The 24401-nt window shown below is 37.6% G+C and overlaps 1 protein-coding gene across 1 annotated transcript in view; it reads left to right on the top strand.

Moving 5' to 3' along the window:
• The window catches only part of COL4A6 (collagen, type IV, alpha 6), a 289911-nt gene continuing 265510 nt past the window's right edge, over positions 1-24401 (top strand). The window contains exons 1-2 of the mRNA XM_012644755.1: positions 1-245; positions 440-491. Coding sequence (XP_012500209.1) covers positions 235-245; positions 440-491 — 63 coding nt within the window. The 5' untranslated portion in view covers positions 1-234. The remainder of the gene's footprint in view (positions 246-439; positions 492-24401) is intronic.

Below are 24401 nucleotides of genomic sequence, written 5' to 3'. Positions count from 1 at the left end.
ATGGAACTATCTCCTGAGTGCGGCAAGTTGTAACGGGCACCGCTGAGCTTGTTTCCCTTTGGGGCACTTCTTATCTAGAAGCTGAGTTTAGTTTCTTCCAAACTGGGCCACTTCGCTCCCCTACCCTGTCCTGAGTAAGGAAGTAGCCGCCAAGCATCAGCGGAGCCCCGATGAGCCGGGGCCGCGGAGCCGCTTAGCAGTCTCCCGGGACCCAGCTCCGGAGGAGCGGCAAGCATGCACCCTGGGTGAGCTGTTGCTGCCCCGAGCTCCCCTCCTCTTTCCTACTTCGGGCTACTTTGCCAGGCCGGGACTATACTTTTACTTCTGTCAGTGCAGAGAAAGTGGGAGCAGGCATCAAAAAGGGGTTGGGGGGCTACCGGCAGACTCAAGACCCCGAAGCCTAGAGAACCAATATTACTCACCCTCCCTCCCATTTCAGGTTGTGGCTGCTCCTGGTTACGTTGTGCCTGACCGAGGAACTGGCAGGAGCGGTGAGTCTCTTCTCTCGACCCCTTTTCTTCCTCCTCCTTCGACCCTCTCCCCATCCCCACCTCTTGTGTTCATGTTAAGGGGTTGCAGAGGGTTGTACTGCGAGACAGAGTTCACACCACTCTCCTTTCTAATGGAAGTTAATGGGCTTCTTGAAGAGGAATAGAACAATGTCAGGTTAGTGCTTTGGGAACCCAGGTATCTTCCAAAACCTCGGTAACGGGTTGGGAAAATAAAAGTAGTCGACACAAGATGCACACATTTCTGAGCCTCTTCCCCAGACAATTTAGGATGACTGGCATCTGATACCTCCCTCTGCATCGATCTTCAACACAGAAGAAAATAATTTTCCCTGATCTTCAAGAACGTGAATTGGCACACAAGTCTGAGAGTGGGAGGAGAACACAAGGAGTGGGACTTGAAAGTGCCGCGAATGTTATGGGGATTAAATCTAAGTATTTGCTTGTGAGTCCTTTGACAGTACCAGGTGACAACATCTGGATTCTTTAACTATCTGAATTGAACTGATACCACTAGATGATGTTCAATTTCTGTCTGATGTTTTCTTTTACGGATTTTCTGAGTCATCAGAGAGTTAAAAGTTAAAGTGGTTAGGACAGAAAAAAAATTCTAAAAGTTAAACATTTCATAGGCCGTTTAGATATCATCTATCAAATTAGCTAGGGGCTGCATGCAAAGAAATTTCTATAGACATCTGGTCAAGAAAAGTTTAATGGATCCCGGAAAGTAGAGAAGTCTCCAATGGAATTGCTAGGATAATTTCACAAAGATGAAGTGACCCCAATAATCAGAGATGCTGGAGTTTTCCTGTCACACTAGCTACTTATGCTGGCAGAAAGAAAAACTGTCAAGTTTGAATACGCAGTTGTTAAAACATCGGGTACTATTTCACTGCTGTATATTTTAAAAAATAATAATAGCCAAAGTCATTCACCATACAGATAACATGAATACATATTCCAAATATTAATCTTGTAGGTTTTGATCATTTTAACTGGCTCTACCTTTTTACTATTTTAAATATTTTAAAATACTATTTATACTGCCATACTTAATTCAACCTAGTAAAATCACCTAACATGTTTATGAAAAAATGGATTACTTTATCCTGGCATATGATGTCTTTAAGAAAATACCAGAATGAAGTAACATGATTTCTTTTATGAAGAGAGGGCAATGTTAGAAAACATGAAATCCAACATCTTGTGACCCTTAACTCAGGACATCGGCTCTTATATAAGTAAATTCTAGACTTTGTAAGCAGAAATATTGATCTAGGGCTCTGTGCACTTCTCCATCTGATTCCTTCAGTATACAAGTTTAGTTATGTGTTACCTCGAGGCTCAATAGTACAGTTATTGAAAATGCCAGGTTTTGATTAGTTAACAGTTTGTCCAAGAATCTTGCCACTTGTAAAAATATCGTGCTTGGGCAGAATACCCTCCAGCAAAATATTTATTTTCAGACTCTGAGTGATCTTATTCAGTGTACTTTTGGGAAAAGCACTACAGATTATTCCAGATAGCTGAAGACTTCTCAAACATTGCATTCTATCACTTAATATCCGTAAAAGCCGCTGAAGGATTATGCTTTTAGTTCTTACAAGTATTGAAGTGAGTCCCCAAAATCAAGCATTACTTTGGTGTATGGGTTTTAGACTATGTTTCATTGTTTTACAATGTCACCTGATATGTCAGTGTGATTGACCCTGGTAAGCCTAAAATAAACCTTGAGATCCACTAACAATATTTTATTTTTTGCCTTATTTAATTCCAGAGCCACTTCCTTCACTTGTTGTTTACTTATGCACAACATCTTTGAGGTTATAAAGCTATTTTTTTTTTTTTTAGTTTTGGAAAACTGGCAAAAAGAAAGAGGAGAGTCACAGGATAAATTCTCAGAAGATGACTTTTCTGAAGGGAAGTTTTTCCTTTTTCTTTTACACCCTTGGCACTGGATTTTCATCTATGTTGGCTGGTTCTCATCTTCTACTCTCAATCCCACTTCACCCTCTAGATTTGTAGTGCTTTTCGCCTTTCAGATGGTTTTAAACATTTGAATTCTCTGTACCTCGTTTGACTAATATTAATGAAAATAGCTATTATAAATAGATTGACAGAAACTGTGTTGTGTTTCACTGTGAGAAAGTGTCTTTACTGTGAAAATTAAGTTTCTAATAATGGAATATTGGTAAGCATTTAAAGATAGGGTCATTTAGGTGCTTTTGAGCTCTTTTTTTTTCAGAGTTCATAAAACATTTTTATATAAAGGTATGGAAAGCTAGATGTTAGAAACCAGGATTTAAAATGTTTCCATTAAATTGATTTTAAAGAAGTGATGATCTTCATTCAGGTGAAATATTTGCACAATTTATCAGAATAAGATTCAGCCTAGGATTTCAGAATATTTATGATCGTCTTCGGTTACTAAGTGCTTAACTATCCAAGGGGCTGTGCTAGGCGAGGCATGGCATGCAAAGATTTATTTAAACATAGTTCTTAACTCTCTAGGAATTTTCTTTCTCAGACAATGGTGGTCATCATGTTCTTTAAAAGATAAGATGCTTGATGATAAATTATTATCCGCATGTACTTGCATTGTGTTAGAGAAAAGACTGGAAAGATAAAAATCGTACCATAGGCCAACATGTCTAGGAGAAAAAATATATCCCAAAGTAGTCAGGGTTCTTACATTTTCCTCCCGCTTTGCCCCTGTCCACATGTGCTTTTGTGGAAGGCTCTAATACAACCAAGCATATTTAAAGTCAAAAGCCTAGTAGGAGACTTATTTGGTTTGGGAGGAGGGTAAGGGGAGAAATCATGTCTATTGTCCCTTCTGCAGAGAGCATAGGTAAAATGCCATTTGCCACATTCAAATCAAGATCTGATTGAAATATCAGCTTCTTTCTTTAAAGTTGTAATTTTCCCAGGTTGGTACTTTCCACTGTGATTTTCACAGTCTTATAGCAGTCATCAAAGTATGAATATCATGTTAAGGGAATTCAGAGATGGATAAAATCCCTTCCTACTCTAAAGATCAAAAAAAGTATTTACCTTGTTTGGGGCTGTGTCTCTATGAATTCTTAAAGTAGTCTTCTGCTTTGCCTGTTAGCAAATATCCTATATCAGCTAGCTATAAATAATTACAATATATAATATATATATGTGTGTGTGTATATATATATATGTATACACGCATACACACATACATAGAATTTGTATCTTGCAGTTGGGTGTGATGGTTCTCATCTGTAGTCCCAGATACTCAGAGACTGAGGCAGAAGGATTGCTTGAGGCTAGGAGTTGGAAACCAGCCTGGGCAATATAGTGAGACCTCATGTCTTTAAAAAGTAATAAAAGAATATATATCTTGGTATATATCTTGGGATGACTGAGGATACTGATACAAATGTATGAGTACAGGATTAAGTGAATCATCAAATGACTATGTAAATAGATAATACATTGATGATAATATATTTACAGTATTGGTGGGTCAAATACAAATATATTTTAAAACGAGAGAAGAGGATAATAGATATTATTATTTAATGTGTTAGTAAAGAAACAGATATATTACCATATCAAAAATTTGTTATATATATATATATATATATAATTTGTTTTGAGACAGGGTCTTGCCCTGTTGCCCAAGCTGGAGTGCAGTGGCATGATCATAGCTCACTGTAACCTTGAACTCCTGGGCTCAAGTAGTCCTCCTACCTCAACCTCCTGAGTAGCTGGGACTACAGGCATGTGCCACCAAAACTGGCTAATTTTTCTATTTTTTTGTAGAGATGGGTTCTGGCTGTGTTGCCCAGGCTGGTCTTGAACTCCTGGCCTCAAGCAGTCCTCTAACCTTGTCTTCCCAAAGTGCTGGGGTTACAGGTGCAAGCCACCATGCCCAGCCTTTGTTATATATTTTGATGATTGTATTTCAATGTAATTGATTTTCATTGTAATCCCATGTATTTTATTGTATACTTTTTAGAATATTATTCTAGCCAGGCACAGTGGCAGTCACCTGAAGTCCCAGCTACTCAGGAGGCTAAGGCAGGAGGATCACTTGAGACCAGGAGTTCGAGGCTGTAGTACACTATGATTGTGCCTGTGAGTAGCCACTGCACTCAGCCTGGGCAACATAGTGAGACCCATCTTGGAAAAAAAAAAGAATATTATTCTAAAAAGGAGTTCATAGGCTTCACTAGACTGCCAACATAATACATGGCATTTAAAAAGAGTCCCTAGTTTATGAAATTACAATAACCAAATAGACACTTTCCGAGGTTTTTTTCAGGCATGAGGGGATTTGTACTGAGTATGAGTGCCAACATTCTTTTAGTTTTTAGGGATAGTTTGGAGTCTCCAGTAAATATGCCTACATATTCTACAAGCCCTTAGTCAAGCCAGATCCCTGGAGCAAAGTCTGCTATTGCCTTTATTACTTCATTAATATAAGAATGAAACTGATTGGCCTCAATTATCAATACATATTGATTTTTGCTTACCTGAATTGTGAATAAAGCATCCATATGAATTATGGATAATTCCATAATTTTAGCCCCACACTTGGAGTATAGACTTTCCCTATACTGTATAGGTGACAAGACATACACATATAAAAAGAATATATTAAGAAAGCACCAGGCTGTATTAAACTATCAAGTCCTTTTTAGCTGCCTGAATGTTCCTGTGAGGCAGATCATAGGGATTTAACTTGTTTTAAAGTCCCACAAAATGTAAAAAGAAGAGCTGATAAGCATGCTCAAGAGAAAATGGTCATGGGAAAATTAGCTAAGAGCAATTATCCACTCTTTTATCTTCTTTGATCTATCCCTCTCCTAGGGTTTCTTTTTTTCTTCTACAAACAATATTGAAGTCTCCTCCATTATAAAAACAAATTTTAAAAAAAAGCAAAGCACAGCTTCATTTTCCTAAGTAACTCTAACGCCTTCAATCTCATTACCACTAGATCTCTGGTCACTGTCTACTCTTCTTCAACAACTATTTACCCTTCAACCTTTTACAGTCTAGAGTGAGTCTACTCCACCAAAACAGCCCTCTTTCAAGCTACTATTGGCTGTCTAACTACGAAGCCCAAAGGCTTCTTTGCAGTCCCCATTCTATCTGACTTCTCTACTGTGTTATTTTGAATTTTCCAGTCATTCTGAAATCTCTTTTCCCCTTTTGATTTTTCAGGACATTATGCCACACTGGAGAGCTGATCATAATCCTGAAAGACATAATCGCAAATGCCATGATTCCAAATGTTGGAATTTCGAAAGATCAAAGTCCTAAAAATATAATTCTGGAAAAAAATGAAAAAATTATTTTAAAATATTTATTTATATCTTTAAAAGGAGATTTACTTGAGAAACATAAAAACACAACAGAACACTTCATAGGCCACTTTATATAATAAAATAGGTGTTAATAGCATACATATTTTTATAAGCATAAACACTTAGTGTATACTAACAACAGTTGCACAGGTATAACAGTTATGGGCAGATCAACTGTATTTATAAAGAAATGAGCCAAAAAGGAAAATGTATAAATGTATATCACTATGGTTGGTAATTGTGTGCACCCAGCTTTATAAATGCAGTCATCTGAAATACTATGATAAACAACCTAAATCTTTTGACAAGATCAGTCAAAACCCACAATGGGTCACCACCACATATGCAGTAGCCCAAAGAGCTGAGATCTTGAGAAATTTGATCTTTCACAAATGCTGATATACAAAAAAGACATCTCTTCATTTATCGAGGAAATTTCAATGTTTTTATTTAACACACACAATGCTTGCACACGAAGTCAACATTGTGATCATGCATTTTCATGGAGACAGATTCCTGATGTCCAAGGCAGCAAAAGAAAAGTCTGTTCCACCTCTCTGACCCATTTGCCTTCTATATTTATTCTCTTTAGGCCTCTGGCCAATTAGATGGTGACTGCCAACATTAAGGGCAGATTTTCCCCACAGAGTCCACTCAGACTCGTATGCTAATCTCCTCTGGAAACACCCTCACAGACATACCCAAAATAATATTTCCCCAGGTTTTCAGGTATTCCTTAATTCAGTCAAGCTGACACCTAAAATTTAGTCCACAAGTTCACCTCTTGTCAACTTGGGACTCATATGCATCTCCTTAAACCACATTTAATTTCCAAATAAAGACAATAACAAGGTAATAGGTATGCCTAACATGATGCAACTAACCTGATGCAACAATACTGCCTACAACCAAAAACACATTAATTTCTTCTCCACAATTTGGCTTTCAGGATTTCAACATTTGGGATTTTAATCTTTCAGGATTGTAATTTTGGAGACTTTAGACATTAAGGATTTTAGGTTTTAGGGATTTAGACTTTAAGGATTTTGATCTTTAGGAATTACAAAATTTGATCTTTGGGGATTTCAACATTTGAGATTATGGCATTTGGGATTGTGTCTTTTGGGATCATGATCCATTGGCTCTCCTTATACATCCCTGATCTTTTTTTAAAAATTCATTCAACAAATATTTAATGAACAACTATATTCTAAGTCATATGCCAGGCCTTAGTGGCACAGCAGTGAACAAGTTAGGCATGATTTTTGCTGTTATGGTGTTTATAATCTTTATCACTCCCTGGTCCTAAAATGGTGGTTTTCCCAGCATTTCATCCTTTGCCTTCTTCTTGCCTCAATGGTTTTAACTATGCCTCCTATACACTGGTGACTATGAAATTTATATCTCCAGCCAAGACATCTCTTTTGAGCTCCAAATCTATATTTCCAATTGCCTGCTAAGCCCTTGTACCTGTCTCTCAATGACCTGATATATACAAAGCACTTAAAACAACGCCTGGAGTTTAGTATAAGCACTCAACCAAAGCCAGCTATTATTACTTTTTATTGCCCCAAACATAGTATATCTAAAGAGGAAACTATTTTGTAGTTCTTCCCATGACACTACAGCCTGCTTCAATCTTTTTTACATTTGTTAAAAGTTATCACCATCCACCCAATTTCAGCAAGAAACTACAGAATCGGCCATCAATTCTCATCTCCATCCTTCTCACCAACTTTCGATAATTTACCAAAAATCTGTAGAATCTGACTTTTCTATTCATATTCTGTTGGTTTCAAACCTCATCATCATACATCAATAGCCTCCTAACTGGTTTTTCTACCCCTGACTCCATTCTAATCTCTACACTGCCACCAGAGCTATTTCTAACAACAAATCCAATTATGTTATCTCCTGATTTAAAGCCTTTGTTGGTTTCCTGTTTCTTCCAGGATAAAATAAACACTCCTTAGCTTAGCACATTTAAGGGTTTTCATTATCTGGCCCCAACTACCTTTTCAGCCTCATGTCTGTGTATTTCTTCCTGCCATCTCTCCTTCTCAAACTCATAGTACGTATTATAGTTCATTCATACTGAACTTCTCACCATTGCCAACCACTTTATGTTCTTTCGCATCTCTTTGTTCTTGGATATGCTGTCCTCTCTGTCTAGAATATTCTTCTCCATCGTTTCTACCTTCTTTTCTACCTAGCGAACTTATATTAAATCCTTAGTATCCAGATCAATTGTCATTTCCTCTATGAAACAGTCGCAGACCTCTTCAGAATAAATTTATTCTTCCTTCCCCTATGTTTCCAAGGTTCTTTGGGTCACTCTGGTAGCACTTACCATGTGGTGGCAAAATTCCTATGCTTGTATAACTATGTTGCCTTCTTCAATTTGGTATTTACAATGTCTAGGACACTGTTAGGCATATCATCAATATGATCAAGGTGATCAATAGATGACTTTCAAATGAGTAAACAGATCTCCTAGTAGCTTACAACATCTGCCTTTTCCTTGTCTATCTTAAGAATTATTGCTAACTCCAATAATAATTGAATTGATGGAAAAATAACAATCATGTTCAATGGTATAATCTTTAAGAGAATAAACTCTAGAATCAGACTTTTGTCTGAATGGTGTCTCTGCTGTCTGACAATTCCTAGCTGTGTGACTTAGGGCAACTCATCTTACCTTTCTGAGACTTAATTTTCTTAACGGTAGAAAAAAAGGATAGTAGAAAAGGGATAATAATACCTCCTCCTGAAGTATTATTGTGGGTGTTGTGTGGATTAGATAACATATGTGAATATACCTTGCACAAGGTAGGTGCTAAATTCCTATCCCATCCCTCTGATTATCTTCTTTTTCTTTTAATGTGAAAGGAGAATTAAAACTCATTTCCCAGTTTTGACAAGTGAGGTATGAGAAGCGAAAGGAAGATGTCAGAGAAGACTCTCATTGTGGATTGTATGTATAGAACAAAGGTCATGCTTCTCAATTCTCCCTCTCATCTCTTTTTCCCACTTCTTACCACTAGAATAATAACATATTTGCTAGTGTTTTAAGTTGACAAAGCACTTTCTCATATACTATTTTGTTAGCTGCTCAAGTCTACCCTGTGAAATATATAGGACAAATATTCTCATCCCAGAGAGATTAACTGATTTATCAAAGGTCACAAATCCAACAAATGCAGAATTTAGTGAAAAGCCACTATACTGCACTATCTTTCTAATTCAGGCTTTTTATCATCTCTTATCTGGACTCCCTACAGCAGACCTGACTGTTCTGGTTTCAGTCGTCCTCTGTCTCCCCACCCCCTTCCTGATATCCATCCACTCTGCAAGCAAAGGACTTACTCTAAAACACGAATACGATTATGTCACTCCAACGTTTGCGGAAGCCCCCTATACCCATTATTATCTAGCCCTGCCTACCCATCCGACCTCATCTTATTTTGTCCTCTTCTGTCCTCATGTAGCTGATGTTAAGGTCACAGTTATACTTGTGATGTTGGCTTAACGTGCCATGCATATTTGCTCCTCCTGCTTTTTCTTCTGTTTTTTTTTTTTTCATTCTCTGCCTTGCCTTTCTCCTGTCTCTATAGACATATTATTCTTCCCTTAAGGCCTAGAAAAATATTTAGTATTTTTTGAAGTATCCCCTTCTTGTGTCCTTCTTATCTCACTGTTTTTCCTTTTTTCCTTCCCTCTATGAATATCTATTTAGTTACTACCATGTGCCAGGCATTGTGGTTGACCCTGTTGTGGTAAAGATCATGGCAAATACTAAGCCACTGTGGCCAGAGCACAAGGAGGGGAAAGTGGAGAGAAGGCAGTAGAACACTTTGTGAGATGAGGCTGGAGGAACAGGAAAGAGTCAGACCTGTTCTGCACTCTTATTTGCCCCCTGACTCCTCAGAGCATTTCCCTAATGCCTATACTATGACAAATTTCTTTGTGTCGGCTGTGATTGGCATTATAGTTATTGCTGGCCACTTATTCTGTGTTCAGTACTATGACAAAGCCTTTATGCATGGAGGACTCACTCCAGTGGCACATCTGCCCCTTCCAGGTTTATAACATTTAGGGAAGCCACGAGGTACATGTCTATTCTTAAGCTCATTTGGAGTTCCATATTTAAGTTTCGAGATCCTTTCCTGATTTTTTCCCCTTTTAATTCTTTATGAAGTGCTTAAAAAAATAAAGAGCTCCAAATTTGGAGCCAAATATTCCTAGATTCAAATACAGACTCCATCATTAACTATGGCCTTAGGACAGACAAATCACTAAATGTATTATTAGTTGTAAAATTATTACTGTTGTTATTATTCTTCTCCGCTCACTCACTGTGATTGCTTTTCTACCTAGAGCCCATTTGGGGGGAAGTTTAGAGAAAATTGCTTAATTATTTGTTGAATTTGTTTTCAATCTTCCTAGGAGAGAAAAAGAGTTACAATTATTATTATACTTGTTCCAGTTTCCCCAAAGCCACTTCCACTTATACTGCCCTAACTTTGTGACCCCCTATCTAGACCTGTGCCCCAACTAAAGATTATTCCTGAAGGCACCTCCTGAGGCATCTTTGAAGTCCCAGTTCTCCTTTGTCTAACAACAATAGGGTTAGTTTGATACTATCTTTCAATCTGGTTTGCTTACATTGAGGAGGAGTTGGTGTTATTCAGTGGAAAACTCCCTGGTCATAAAACTCTGCAACATTTACCTCAGAGAGACCAGGCTTTTCCAGAATTGTCTGGGACCTCTGGCCATGAGGCTGAATTGGTCTTTTGGAAGACAGATTTTCTCTTGGGGAGGGAATGAATGTTAAGTGATATTTTTCCTTACTCTGTAAAGCTTTGAGCGACCATTTTTCCTTACCCAAGGGAAGAGGATTGGCAAAGAAAATCTAAAATGCATAAGGATCTCTAAATTCTGTGTGTGAGTAAAGCAGATCCCTTAAAGATGGAGATAAACCTTAAATTTATAAAATTTATTTTGCCTTTGAGATATGATTCAGTTGCACAAATACCTTCCAGCACCTAGCATGCAACTAAATATCCAGAGCATGCTCATAGATAGCTAATGTTGGTGTTGATGTTGATAGTGAAGCAGAAAAGGATTTATTGGAACATTTTTCAAGATTTACAGCAGTAGGCCCTTTTACCTCCCCCCAAAAATATCTCCTATGACTCCCAAAATAAAAACCAGATCAAAATAAGTATTTGTTAATGATTCAAAGTTTTAAACGTTTACTTGTAAAGTCAATAAGAAGGAAGAGGCTGAAAAGAACCTAAAAATCTGAAATTCAGAGCTATAGAAATCTTAGTCTCTAGTTTATTTCTCTTCCATTTTTGTTATGGTGGTGAGAAAATCCTGGTGTACCTAAATAAATAGAGGACATCAAGGGGTGAGGGCTTTTTTATTTAACACTTTGTCTTACCATCACCGGATACTCTGCAGTTAAACAGACATAGCAAGAAAACCTGTATTTCCAGATACACACACACCTCTCTTCTCTTCCTCTCTCTTCCTCTCTCTTTCTCTCTGTCTGTCTGTCTCTCTATCTCTCCCTCTCTCTCTCTCTCTGGCACACACTGTTACCTTGGCAGCACATATTAACATAATCAATGGTGGGTTCCCACGTGTTAATGTTTCGTATGTGACCCATATATGGTTTGTTTTATTACAATTTTAAGATAGTTTAAAATATTTTTTAAATTAAATTAAAATCTAATGTCGTAGAACTATCAACATACCTCCACAATTTCAAAACACTAAATTATATGATAATCAGTCATTAAACTTAATAGGAAAGAATGAAGTGCTGTAGAAGGTGAAAGAAGGAAGACATCAATATGGATTGTAGCTAGGGCAGGCTTCACAGAAGTAAGATTTGTGTTGGGCCTTAAAGAAATAGTAGAAAATTAATGATAAATGTTTATACTATACATTCTAGATTTTACAGGATATGCCTGGATTCTAAGTTTTCTCCTCTTGAAAACTTCTCTGGAAAACAAGTACATAAATATATTTGTATTTATCTGGATTGATGACACACCTTTGCTTTAAAAACGTATTCCTATTAAGTATTGGGGACACAAACTTATTAGAGAGCGTAAGTGAAAACATGGAGGAGGAATCAGGGTGGTGCCAGCCCATATACTGTCTTTGAGGAAATTAGAAAAAGGCACCCTTTCCTCTAGGCAGTCATAGTTTCTCTTCACTTGCCCCCTCAGTCAGGTTTTCTTTTGCAGTGAATCCTGTAAACAACCATATACTGTAGCTCTAGAAAGAATGAATATGGTTGAGTGGAGGACAGTGAGAAGAGCTACCTGGCTAAAGCACAGGATGATTATTATGGAGTAAGGGGAAATGACTGTCAACCATTGGAGCAGGGCCAGGCTGTGGAGCCTTTAATATCTAGGCAGAGAGAAAAATTTGGCTTTGATTGGGCATGTGGGTGCTGTTACAGCTTATTGAGCAGAGGAAGGATAAAATGGTGAATTAAGAGGATAGTATGTAGAAGGAAGAAAATAAAGGCAAAGACTGTAGTCAAAGGTAAAGTCTTTATAATAAAAAGATAGATAAATAGATCAACAGTAGACTCTTGGTAAATGTATTTAGGTATATACGACAGAGGGAGTTATATGTACGAGTAATTATCTGGCATAAGAAGAGTGAGCAAAAGAACCATTGATCATGTCTGACTTCTCCAAATAGCAGTCAATAACAGGGCTTTGCAGGTGGCAGAAATCAGGGGTGTGTGCATTCAACAATCATGTCATTAATATTAATAATAAGAGCTTCCATTTGGAGAGATGTTACTGTGGGTGAGGTGCTGGAATCAGACTGTTAGATCAAGGTTCAGAACTCTTCTTTGCAATTTCCTAGCTGATTCTGCTTGGGGAAGTCATTTTAACTTTTATGTGTTTCCTTGTTCCATTTGTGAAATGATAGCATCTATGGAGTTATTGAAATGTTTAAATGAAATAATACATATAACAGTACTGTTCCTGGCACTGTAAATGTTAATTAAATCTTACCTGCTATTATTATTATTGATGTTGTGGTTATTGTTAAGAACCTGACACCAACCATTTGATTCCCTTCCATTGGAGGCACATTTCTCCCATTTTACTGGTCAACTGCTAAATCTAGTTCTCACGGTCAACCAAGTCACGTAACCTTTCGCTCTTGTAAAGTATCTACGTGTTTGTTGCCATTTGTACAAGTATTCTTCCATCGAAGGAAACTTAGAAGAAAAAATTTGAAACTGATAAAGTAGGTATAAAATATAGTAGGATTTTCAGTTCTTTTTGTTGTTTGAACACTTAAAGAAATCTCAAACTAAAGGCAAAAAAACCACTTTCTGAGTTTTATGTATTATGGAGTGATTAAAAATCTTGCAACAGTATATTCTGTGTCAAGAAGCTTGCAGCTTCAACCCTTCAATTTCCAAATTATTCTATTTCTATCCCTGTGCCAAATCCTCCCCTACTGCACCCCAACCTAAGACTACTGGAAAAACTGAAGGCACAGGAGTCATGTTAGAAGAGATCTATAGCTTTCCTTGTTTTGATGCCCAGCACCTGTTTCAAGCTCTCAGCCTGAGCTCTCCAGTCCTTAAAGCCATGAGAGTAGCTCGAGGCTCCCACTCCCCCTAATGGCTATGATAGCCAAAGGTGCTGAGGGAGAGTGCTTTGTCTTTGTCCACCGACTCCTAGTTTTCAGAGTATAAGTCAGTGGGGAAAAAAATTTTGACATAAAACATTGTACTTTAAAGTCAAATCGGCAGCTGCTCCTTTCTGTATTTTGAAGGCTCTCTCTATACATTTCTGTGTGTACGTTTCTCTGTAAGTTTGGTTATGCCTTCCTCTATACCCCTGTCAGAGTATGTGTTCATTTAAGGTTTTTTCTCTGTCAATTTGTATTCTTTTTAATGTTAAGTGTCTTTTTAAAATTTTGAAACAATCTCAAAATTACAGAAAAGTTTCTAGTACAAAATTTTTCCTTCTATAACCATCGGAGAGTAAGTTGCCAACATGATGCCACATCACTCCCAAATACTTTAACATGTATTTCCCGCAAACAAAGATGTCTCCTACATAGCCATTTTTTATTTTAAAAAGTCATTATGAAATATTTTAGGCAACAAGAAGTTATAAAATATATATAAATATTATATAAAATGATATAATGAACACCTGCATGACCATCATCAATCCCACAGCCCCACCTCCACCATGTTGAATTTGGTGTATATCATTCATTCCTAAGCTTGGATTCCTAAGTGGGCTTCAGGTAGATCTATGAACACCTTGAAATTGTATGTAAAATTTGATGTGTCTGTGACTATTTCTGGGGAAAAAGATAGTTTAGAAGACATTTACATGGATAAAGGTAAGCTATGTGAAGTACCGGATTTCATGAAAAAAAAAATGTCCACAGTTTGTGCATATACTCTTCTGCCACTCATTTATTGTTTAGCTCTTTATATTCTGGCTTTCTCCCCAACCAGTCCACTGAGATTAATTTCTTAAAGGTCACTTCCTAAACACTAAATCCAGTTGCTTCTTCTCAATCCTTATCCTCATTGAACTACCTGCAGAATCTTACTCATGGCTCACTTGTCCTTCTAGATGTTCTCTTTTCCTTTGGCTTCTGTACTTTCTTGATACTCCTCAGTCTCCTCATTTGGAAAATATAATACCTAACTCATATGGTTGTAAGGATTAGCTATAATGTTCCTAAAGCACCTGGTTATTATATGTGCTCAATAAATTGTAGTTGTTATTAGCAGTTAATTCTCATATCACTGTGGTGCATCTATCTCATCATCTTCCAGCCCCCTATTTAAGATGTTGCTAATGGACAGAGGGTCATGCCAAAAGGATGGCCAGTAATTACTATCTTAACTTCCTGCAGTGCTGTTCATTAGCCTATCAGTATCCCTATAGTTACTAGTAGTTCTTGTTAGAGCAGTATCAGTAATCTGCAGAGTCTTCAGGAGAAAACAGTTTAGGTAAAGTCTAGTTAGCCTTAAATTATATAGGGATATACACTTAATTTCATCACGCAAAGTTTGTAACACCATTCTCAGCCTGGTCACCTTTAAGGGCCTCAGAAGGTAAAATCGTAGTTCTCCCTTCCTTGTTAATTCAGCTTTTTGCTCACTCTGCTACTAAACAGACTGACAATGAAGGTGCCAACTCTATCATGAAGGGCACTTGCTTGCTTCAAACTGGGCTGAGGCCAGTTATTCTGGAGGAGCCACTGAAGAGCCATATGACTTTCAGTCACTATTTACTTGGAACAGAATGAGAGGAAGGATTTATATCAAGTTACCAGTCCCCTGAGCCTGCCCTGTCCTGAGCTGTCCTCTTTATTTTTTATGTCCACTATTAGCTGCCAGTAACAGTGACATACTTTTGTTCATATTTATAATATAACCTCACAATATTTTAAGGCACAAGCCTCTAAGAAGCACCTTACTGAAGCTCATCTGCCTGAAGAGAAACAGCCAAGCTATCTTTGCTATCTGTTAGGTAGAGTGCTTGACCTCGTAACTGCCATCCATTCTCTCAGGATAGGCTATGCTGTCATGGCAAACAGCTTCCCAAACCACAGTGGCTCAAAATAACCAAAGCTTATTTCTTGTTTACACTACATCTCCATCATGGGTCACCTGGGGGACATTACATGGTCCTAAATCTAGGACCCAGATGGAGCAGCCTCCATCTAGAACACTGCTTATTGTCATGGCAGAGGGAAAGAGAGCGCTGGATGCCTCTCGCTGCACCATCAATTGAATCTTGTTTCCGAATGGGGCACATGTCATTTTCCTCATATACCATTGGTTAGCCTTGGTCAGGGGCCAGTTGAGGAACAGCAAGTGTGATCCTACCATGTGCCCTGAAGGTAGAGAGTTGAAAATATTCAGTGAGCAGCACTAATGACTCCCTTACACTCTTACTTAATGCACAGGGTTACTTAATGCATGGGGTAGAAACACATTTCTGGTTTCTCTAACCCTGTCCCTTTCCCCAGAACATCTTGCTAAGTTACTTCTCTTCAGTTTCCCCCATTCTTGTTTCTTTGCTCCTTCAGAAACCAAGAAAATTCCTGTCAATTTGGTAATTTTCATGCACACTGCATTCTGGTATTGTCTAATGCAAGGTGGTATTTTTTTTTCTTGATTTGAATTATTTCTACTCCTTTCGTGTTTTTGCAGTTGTATGCTGCAGTGATGTACAGAGATATAAGCTTAGAATAGTTTTGTTTCAATAAAATGCTCTCGTTTTGACTTTTCCTGCCCTCCTGCTGTTTACTGTTATGGTAACGGAATAGTTATAATTCTGTGATCTTCTGACCATAAGATGGGATTAAATGACTTGCCCAAGGGTATATAACTAGTGGATATTAAAGGAGCCTAAACTAGAACTCAGGTTTTCTGACTCATAGCCTGTTTTCTTTTTATTACACCAGGTCCTACCTAGTATAAAGAAAGTTGTATAACTGATGGCAGTGTAATTTACTCCCAGAGACAACTGATAACAACAGAATCTGGTCTTTAATCTTGAACAGAAGGAATTTTCCATTTAAATGTCTCTTTTTGAGTATTTTGATGAATTCCACGTCATAAAATGGGATTCCTGGGATTCCTGTGCCAACAAGCTTGTATTCTTGCTTGAAGCAAACAAACAACTGGCCTTGAATGGATCAATGACATAATCCTGACTATCTGTAAGACTCAAGCAAATAAGGACTTTCACCACCCCTGCTGCACCTCAATCTAGAATAAGGCATTGCATACATTTTATCACTGTAGGTTTGTTTCTTACTAGTATTTAGAATGTCAGACAATGTTCAGGGATTACAATTACAAATAAAATCAATAGCCTAGTGAGAGCATTACTGTATATGCTGCGTCAACCTGTCTCAATTTGGAGTTGCTTTTCATATGACATGCTGTGGGCTCTTCTCATGTATAGTTTATTTTAAATCTCTTCACTGATGCTTCTTGTCTTAACCAAATTTTCTATTGATAATGGCTTCAGTAAAGGCCTGGGCCAATGAGACTATCACTAAAAATCATAGATGATAAAGGAGGCATCTCTAATATCAAGATAAGTCTTAATATGCAGGCACAGAGTTCTTGTCAAGATGTCAACCAAATGTGACATGAACAGTCCAGATTATCTTCAGGTACCATGAACCAGCCTAGGATGTAGTGGATGGATACACCATTGGGTTTTTATATAGATTCAATAATATAAATTACAGATTTGGAAGAAGGAAACTTTTCAAAGAATGCCACACAGAAAGCATTAGAATGATGCTCTGAATTGTTCCAGTAGTTTGTGTTCTGGCATCAGCTGGTCTTGATTACTCTTATGACACTAAAATCTGGGATTATCATCATATATGGAATCACAAAGCTAGATGTCTGAAAACACTGGCCATTAGTATAAAGTCAAAGCCAGTTTTGCTTATGGTATCTCGGTGATGATAGAGACATATTCTATAATTCTTTCTCACAGACTTCTTTGTTGTAGTCATTTAGCTACCTGGCCAGTTTTTTTCCTCATGAACAATTTCATACATAAACAAAGCAGAAAAAAATGGTATAATATGACTCAGTGTTCCCATTATTGAGCTTCAGTAATTATCAACTTGTGGTCAATCTGCTATGAGACCTTTATGAATATTATTATAATCATTTTCATTTCATGGCTGTGAACTTTCTAATGCCTTTTCACTTTCTATGGCAACTATATGTGTAAATGTTAGGAATTTATGTAAGGAAAGAGAATTTATTTAAACCACTTGAAAATAATATCCAAAATATTCATGCCACTAGTATAGTTCAACCACAAATGTTATCAACCAATTTCCTAAGATATTCTTAGAGGTAGTGAGCCAGAATCCTTCTATTAACACCTATTTGTTATATTAAATCACTTAAAAGCTAGAAAAGTATCACTGCTTCTCATACTATAGTTGGTAATATTTGTTCTTCTGTTTAAGAAACATTGTTCTAATATCAAACTGATAATAATCCTTTTGTGTGTTCACTCATATACTCATGTTGAATTCTTTTATCAGTACTTGTCTTTTAAAGTGGCAATGCATTTTTTTTTTTTTTTGAGACAGAGTCTCACTCTGTTGCCCTGGCTAGAGTGAGTGCCGTGGCATTAGCCTACTCACAGCAACCTCAAACTCCTGGGCTCAAGCCATCCTACTGCCTCAGCCTTCCGAGTAGCTGGGACTACAGGCATGTGCCACCATGCCCAGCTAATTTTTTCTATATATATATTTTTAGTTGGTCCAGCTAATTTCTTTCTATTTTTAGTAGAGACGGGGTCTCGCTCTTGCTCAGGCTAGTCTCGAACTCCTAACCTTGAGCGATCCACCCGCCTCGGCCTCCCAGAGTGCTAGGATTATAGGCGTGAGCCACCGTGCCCGGCCGGCAATGCATTATTAAAAGACATTTTCATAAGGTGATTTAACTTTCTTAAGTCAGTGTTTCTCAGATAGGTCCATGAATCATTCTAGAGTTCCTTAGAGTTCTGATGGATGGGAAATACCACTCTAAGGGAAGAACATAGAAAATTTGAGAATTTTATAAAACAAGTTGGCATCACAACAAATATACAAGCCCTGCAGGTTACTCTAGTTGTGCTCTCAATGAACAGAATGTGGACATTCTGGTGGGGGAAAAAAAAGCTTTCCAAAAAATATAAGGTCAAAAAGTTAGTAGTGGAAAATAAGGTTAGATGGTATATTGGAACTTGATTATTTAAACCAAAAGAAAACATCATACTGTCAAGGAGTCTGAACTTTCCATCATTGTGAAATTGCTTTATGTGAGGTTGGGAGTGTTGTCTTCTGAAAAAATGGGTTCTGTAAATTTGGTAGGTCCAGCAGAAGAACAAGTCATTTACTGCTCTACATGTATAGCAAGTGTTGAGGCCTGTTTCCAAATCTAGATATGTTGTGCTGGATTTTAATAGTGTGTAAGTAAAATAATATTCTCTCGATATTTGTCTCCATTAATAAGCATTGAAATTTACAACAATGAAGATTTTAATCCTTTTTCGTCATGCAGGGCTGAGTGTTTAAAAAAATTTATACCTATGTTGCATGGAACAATAATTTGGTAGGAGGATGGCCCCCAATCTACTGACACACCAGTTATTCAGTGGCAGTCAAAGGCTTCAGGATGGCAACTTACTAGTGCTTTCATTTCTCACTCCAGAATTGTGAAAGAACAAGAACATAGTTTAAGTTATTCTATGTAGAATAATAACTGCTACCACTACAATAACAATAGCAAAATGATGACAATAATACTATATACCAGTCATTGTACTAAGAACCTTATGTGCATTTTTTCATTTTATCCTCACAACAACCCAAAGACAGTAGGGTGGTAGGTCTTTCCTTCCTGTTTGCTTGAGGTGCTGCTAATATCTGACAGTGTGTTTTGGTGAAAGCTCCTGGAGCTCATCTGCTTGTGTTTCATATGGGCAGTTTCTCCTTTCCCATCTTGCAGTGGGTTGCTACTACTATACCACTCATTCCCATATCACAGGATGAATACTTCATCAGCATCTAATATTCATATGCAGTCAACAAAATCTCTTCTATATGTGCTATCTCTTTTGATCCTGGCAGGAACACTATGAAGAAAGGAAAATATAGTATTATACTAATTTTAGATGAGAAAATGGAGGTTCAGATATTTCTCAATTGGTAAAGGTACAAGTTGTCTTCACATCACGTTCTACTATGTTATATTGAATCTTGACTCCTCTTTAATTGTTGAAAGTGTATTCCTCTTTTTTCCCACTTAATAGGAAGATAAAAACTAATCCTCATTTATTACGTCTTTCTGCACTCAACATGATATCAGGCATACCAAAGGCATTTAATAAATGCCTGTTGATGTGGCTTGTTATATTTTATATTTATATGGATAAAAGCTAAAAGAATAAAATAAATTTTAGGTAAGGTTTGCAGTTGGTTAGTATGTAGCTATTCATTAAGCTGTGTAATCTCTTAATCTTCTTAGAAACTCCTTTCTATAGAAGGGCCCCACATATTTTCCTTATTGTCTCAGTAAGCCCAAATCTTCTGTTTTTAAACCATTGCCCTTCACTGCTTTATCAGTGGGAGGAAGGAGAGGCAGGAAGGAAGAATGGAAAAGGATATACAAATGGTGGCTAGGAAGATACCCATGCCAAACGTTTACTTAAGTCACAATGGAGACTGCAAATCTGTGGGCTCAAGTCCTATGGCAGGTATTTTGGCCTGAATTCTAGGTAACCACCTTTCTTTCATTCACCATTACTGGCCACTTGGTTTTTCCTTGTGTTTATTTGGTTATCTTCTTTGGCCTTCAATGTTGTTGTTTGCCACATAGAGCCTTAACAATATAGTCAGATCTCCTTTGTATACATCTTATCTTCAGTGTGTAGCCCCAAATGTGTTACTTATAAATTATCATCATGCAAGGCTACTAGGAGCAATGAATAATACATAGTAAGAGTTGCATTTTGCAACTAGTAAATTGATAGGTTGATCATTCTTCCAGAGTGAACTTTAAACAATCCAGTCTCACAGGCTGGGATGATGAATAATAATAATGATATTGCCTTTACACTTGTGTTTAGGGCATTCATGTATGTTATGTGAGTTGAACTATTTACCAGTTATATGAGATATGTATGGATTATTATACCCATTTTTATATATGAAAGTGACTGAGACTTAATGATATTATGTGATCACTTAGCTAATAGAGAAACCATTTATAAAGTCACAAGTTCAATCAGTTGGTCTTCCCACAATCCTTCATTGCCTATTCTGCCCATCTTGTAACCTGATACATCCCTTCTGACAAAAAGATCTACTATTTTATTGAAATAGTAGATTTCTCCTCTGTAAACCAAGTAAATAGTATAGGCATTAGGTCCTAAAGTCAGTTGTGGTGATTTAGAGGAAAGCCCATTTGGGACCAGGATAATCAGGAAAGTTTTCTTGGAGGAAGTGAAATTTGAGTTGCAGCATGAAAGAATCCCCCCATCTCCATCTTTTTTTTTAATAAGTCCCATAAGTAGGAAAAGGATATGCTTCCCAATTCTAAATTGATTGGGCTATGTATAGATATTAGCTGATAGAGAATGGTGGGTGTGTGGGGGTGATGTTTGTAGACCTTTTAAAAGTATGTTTCCATGAAAGGAATTAGCTGAAGATAAGAGAAATCCTACTTATCTGCCAAGGTCCATTCAAATTGTACTATCTCCACAAAGCATGATATGAACACTCAGGGCTCCATTAATCTTCCTTTTCTCTGAATCCTCTAATAATTGTAATCTAGACTGGAGGTTAAAAACTGGTGACCCACGGTTCAAATATTGTTCGGACATGTTTTGTTTTCACCAGTGCTCCTGTATGCTAGAGGTAGGATTTTATTGGCTCACTTGGAAAGGAGGGCAGGACACTGAGCCCACGGGCTTGTCATAATCCTCCAACAAGGCCCTCCAGATGTTTTGGTGTGGTGAAATACAACCCTATTGGGAGATTCAACAGTTCATAACCAAAGATGTGGAGTCCATTCAGCAAGATGACCCTCTTCTTCCTCACCATTGATGTAGAATGCACTTAGAAATGGTCTCAGCATTAGTGTCTTCCCAATTGGAGAGACAAAATAGGAAATGGCATCAAGCTTTCTGAGAGATTAGATTACTGCCCTATTATATTTCTTTCTGCCTCAGAGCATTTTCCACTGAAACTGATTAAAGTCTTATAGTTAACAGACAGATTGAATGTAATCTTTTCCTCCTCAACCTATTAGTCACTGACTACTGAGCATAATTCTGAGAGGTTTGATTAGAGAGTTCCATTAAAAATCGTCATACACTGTATTTTCTATGTCTCTGTGAATTTCCCTTTGCTCCGTGCAGTGGCCATAGACTTAACCCTTAACCCATGCACTTTGTAACAAATGACATGGAGAGAGAATGAAACCTTTAATTAGTATGTCTTGAGGATGTGATGGTTCTGAACAGCTCTGCACAGATGGGAATCACCAGATATTATCCACTCTCCCTAAAAACCAATAGTAGTAGATGTTTAACTCCTACATTGCTTTCAGTCTCTGCGACCCTCAAGAGTGCCAGGGACCAAGGATGGGAAACTAGTTCTGACTGGATTACCTAGAAGCCAGGCAAGGCCAGTGCATCCTATTTCCACAAAGCAGTGGAAACTGCCTGAATGCTGCCAGAAGCATAGAAATGCTTCTGATGACCTGTCAAGTTATCTTTTCCCTTCAGGGTCCTACAGAGTGTGCTGAATCAGCTCAGATGGACTGGAATGACCCTAGCCCCTAGTGTTATGATTATCTCTGTAAGCTAGACAATCCATTGACTCAGTTTTTTTGTTTTTGTTTTTTTTTTGGAGACAAAGTCTCACTCTGTTGCCCAGGCTAGAGTGCCATGGTATCAGCCTAGCTCACAGCAACCTCAAACTCCTGGGCTCAAGCGATCTTCCTGCCTCAGCCTCCCGAGTAGCTGGGACTACAGGTATGCACCACTATGCCCGGCTAATTTTTTCTATATATTTTTAGTTGTCTGATTAATTTCTTTCTATTTTTAGCAGAGACGGGGTCGTTGCTCTTGCTCAGACTGGTCCCGAACTCCTGACCTTGAGCGATCCTCCCCATTGATTCAGTTCTATCCAACAGATTATTTTCTTTCTTTTAAAATGTGGTAAGATTAAATCTATCATCGTCTCACACCTGAATTTTAGGATTAGTACTTTTATTTGGGATTCACATTGTTATACTCTAATTTTGTGCAAGACTGTGGTGCTGTCTCTGTAGCATGAAGATCCCTAAATAAAGCCTTTTTACCTTACATTACTTTAACTGGTACAGCAATCCTCCTGCATGCCATTAAGAATACTAAACATTCAGGATATATAACCTACTCTTCCAAACTCCACAATAAGGTATTACTGACCTTCAGCTTTCTTCAAACAAGAGCAAATGAGTCAAATGATACAGACGGTCGAGCAATGACTAACAAGACCTTTCAAAAGAAAGTCACTTCCTGAGCTTTGATTCTTTGGCATTCATACACCAAATCAATTACGTGGGACTCCAGGCTGTGCAGATTTTTTGATTGTGCCAGAATTTTGTTGAATTAGTGCTAACATGAAATTAAATGTGTTGTCTCCTGAGTCAGGAAAATGCCTTTGTTATTCACTGCTTGTTCAGCTAACAGGTGTGTACCTGCTTGGCTCATTATACACTGGCTATCAGAATCCTACCTTTCCTATGTCAACTGGGCTCCCTTTTCATTCAGTGGAGTTGGTGCCTCAGGTGGTTGGGTACCAGAAGGTCACAGGAGAGACAAAGACATTTAGTAATTTTGTCAAATTAGTGAGGACAGCAGTGGAATAGAGTGATACCTGCACAGATCTCTTACAAACAGAAAATGGCCTCTCAAATGGCATATCATGGTGATGCATCCTTACCTCTCACCTCTGCTTCTTCATTCGTTTTTTAATTTTAATTTTTGTTAATTAACTTATTTATTTTTCTGTGAAATAAATTTTATTTTATTCACTCTAAATGGAACAAAAATGAAGTTCTATTTTCTGAATAATATGCAGCATTACTTATATTGGACTTTGTATGTTATTTTTCTTTTTTTAAAATTGGTTGATTTTTTTAGTTTCAGAATATTATGGAGGTACAAATACCTTGGTCACATAAATTGCTTTTGCACCACCCGAGTCAAAGCTACAAGCATGCCCATCCCGCAGATAGCATGCATCACACTGGTTAGGTGTGAATTTACCCATCCCCTCATCCCCCTCCCACCTGCCTGAGCCCTGCTAAATGTTACTTCCATATGTGCACACAAGTGTTGATCGATTAGTACCAATTTAATGGTGAGTACATGTGGTTTTTGTTTTTCCATTCTTGTGATACAGCCTACAGAATGGGAGAAAATATTTGCATTCTATACATCTGATAAAGGGCTGATAACGAGAATCTATAAAGAACTTAGACAAATCAGCAAGAAAAAAAATCAAACAACCCCATTAAAAAGTGGGCAAAAGACATGAACAGAAACTTTTCAAAACAAGGTAGACTAATGGCCAACAAACATGAAAAAATGCTCAATATCTCTGATCATCAGGGAAATGCAAATCAAAACCTCAATGAGATATCGCTTATGTCCAGTGAGAATAGCTTTTATCAAAAAGTCCCAAAACAACAAATGTTGGCATGGATGCGGAGAGATAGGAACACTCATAAACTGCTGGTGGGACTGCAAACTAGTACAACCTCTATGGAAAGTAATACGGAGATACCTCAAAGAACTACAAGTAGAACTACCCTTTGATCCAGCAATCCCATTACTGGGCATCTACCCAAAGGAACAAAAGACATTCTATAAAAAAGACATCTGTACTCGAATGTTTATATTAATAGCAGCACAATTCACAATTGCAAAGATGTGGAAGCAAC

This window comes from Propithecus coquereli, unplaced genomic scaffold (assembly GCF_000956105.1).
Source record: "Propithecus coquereli isolate 6110/MARCELLA unplaced genomic scaffold, Pcoq_1.0 Scaffold104, whole genome shotgun sequence".
Taxonomy (NCBI): Eukaryota; Metazoa; Chordata; class Mammalia; order Primates; family Indriidae; genus Propithecus; species Propithecus coquereli.
This window is presented reverse-complemented; position numbering and strand designations above follow the sequence as displayed.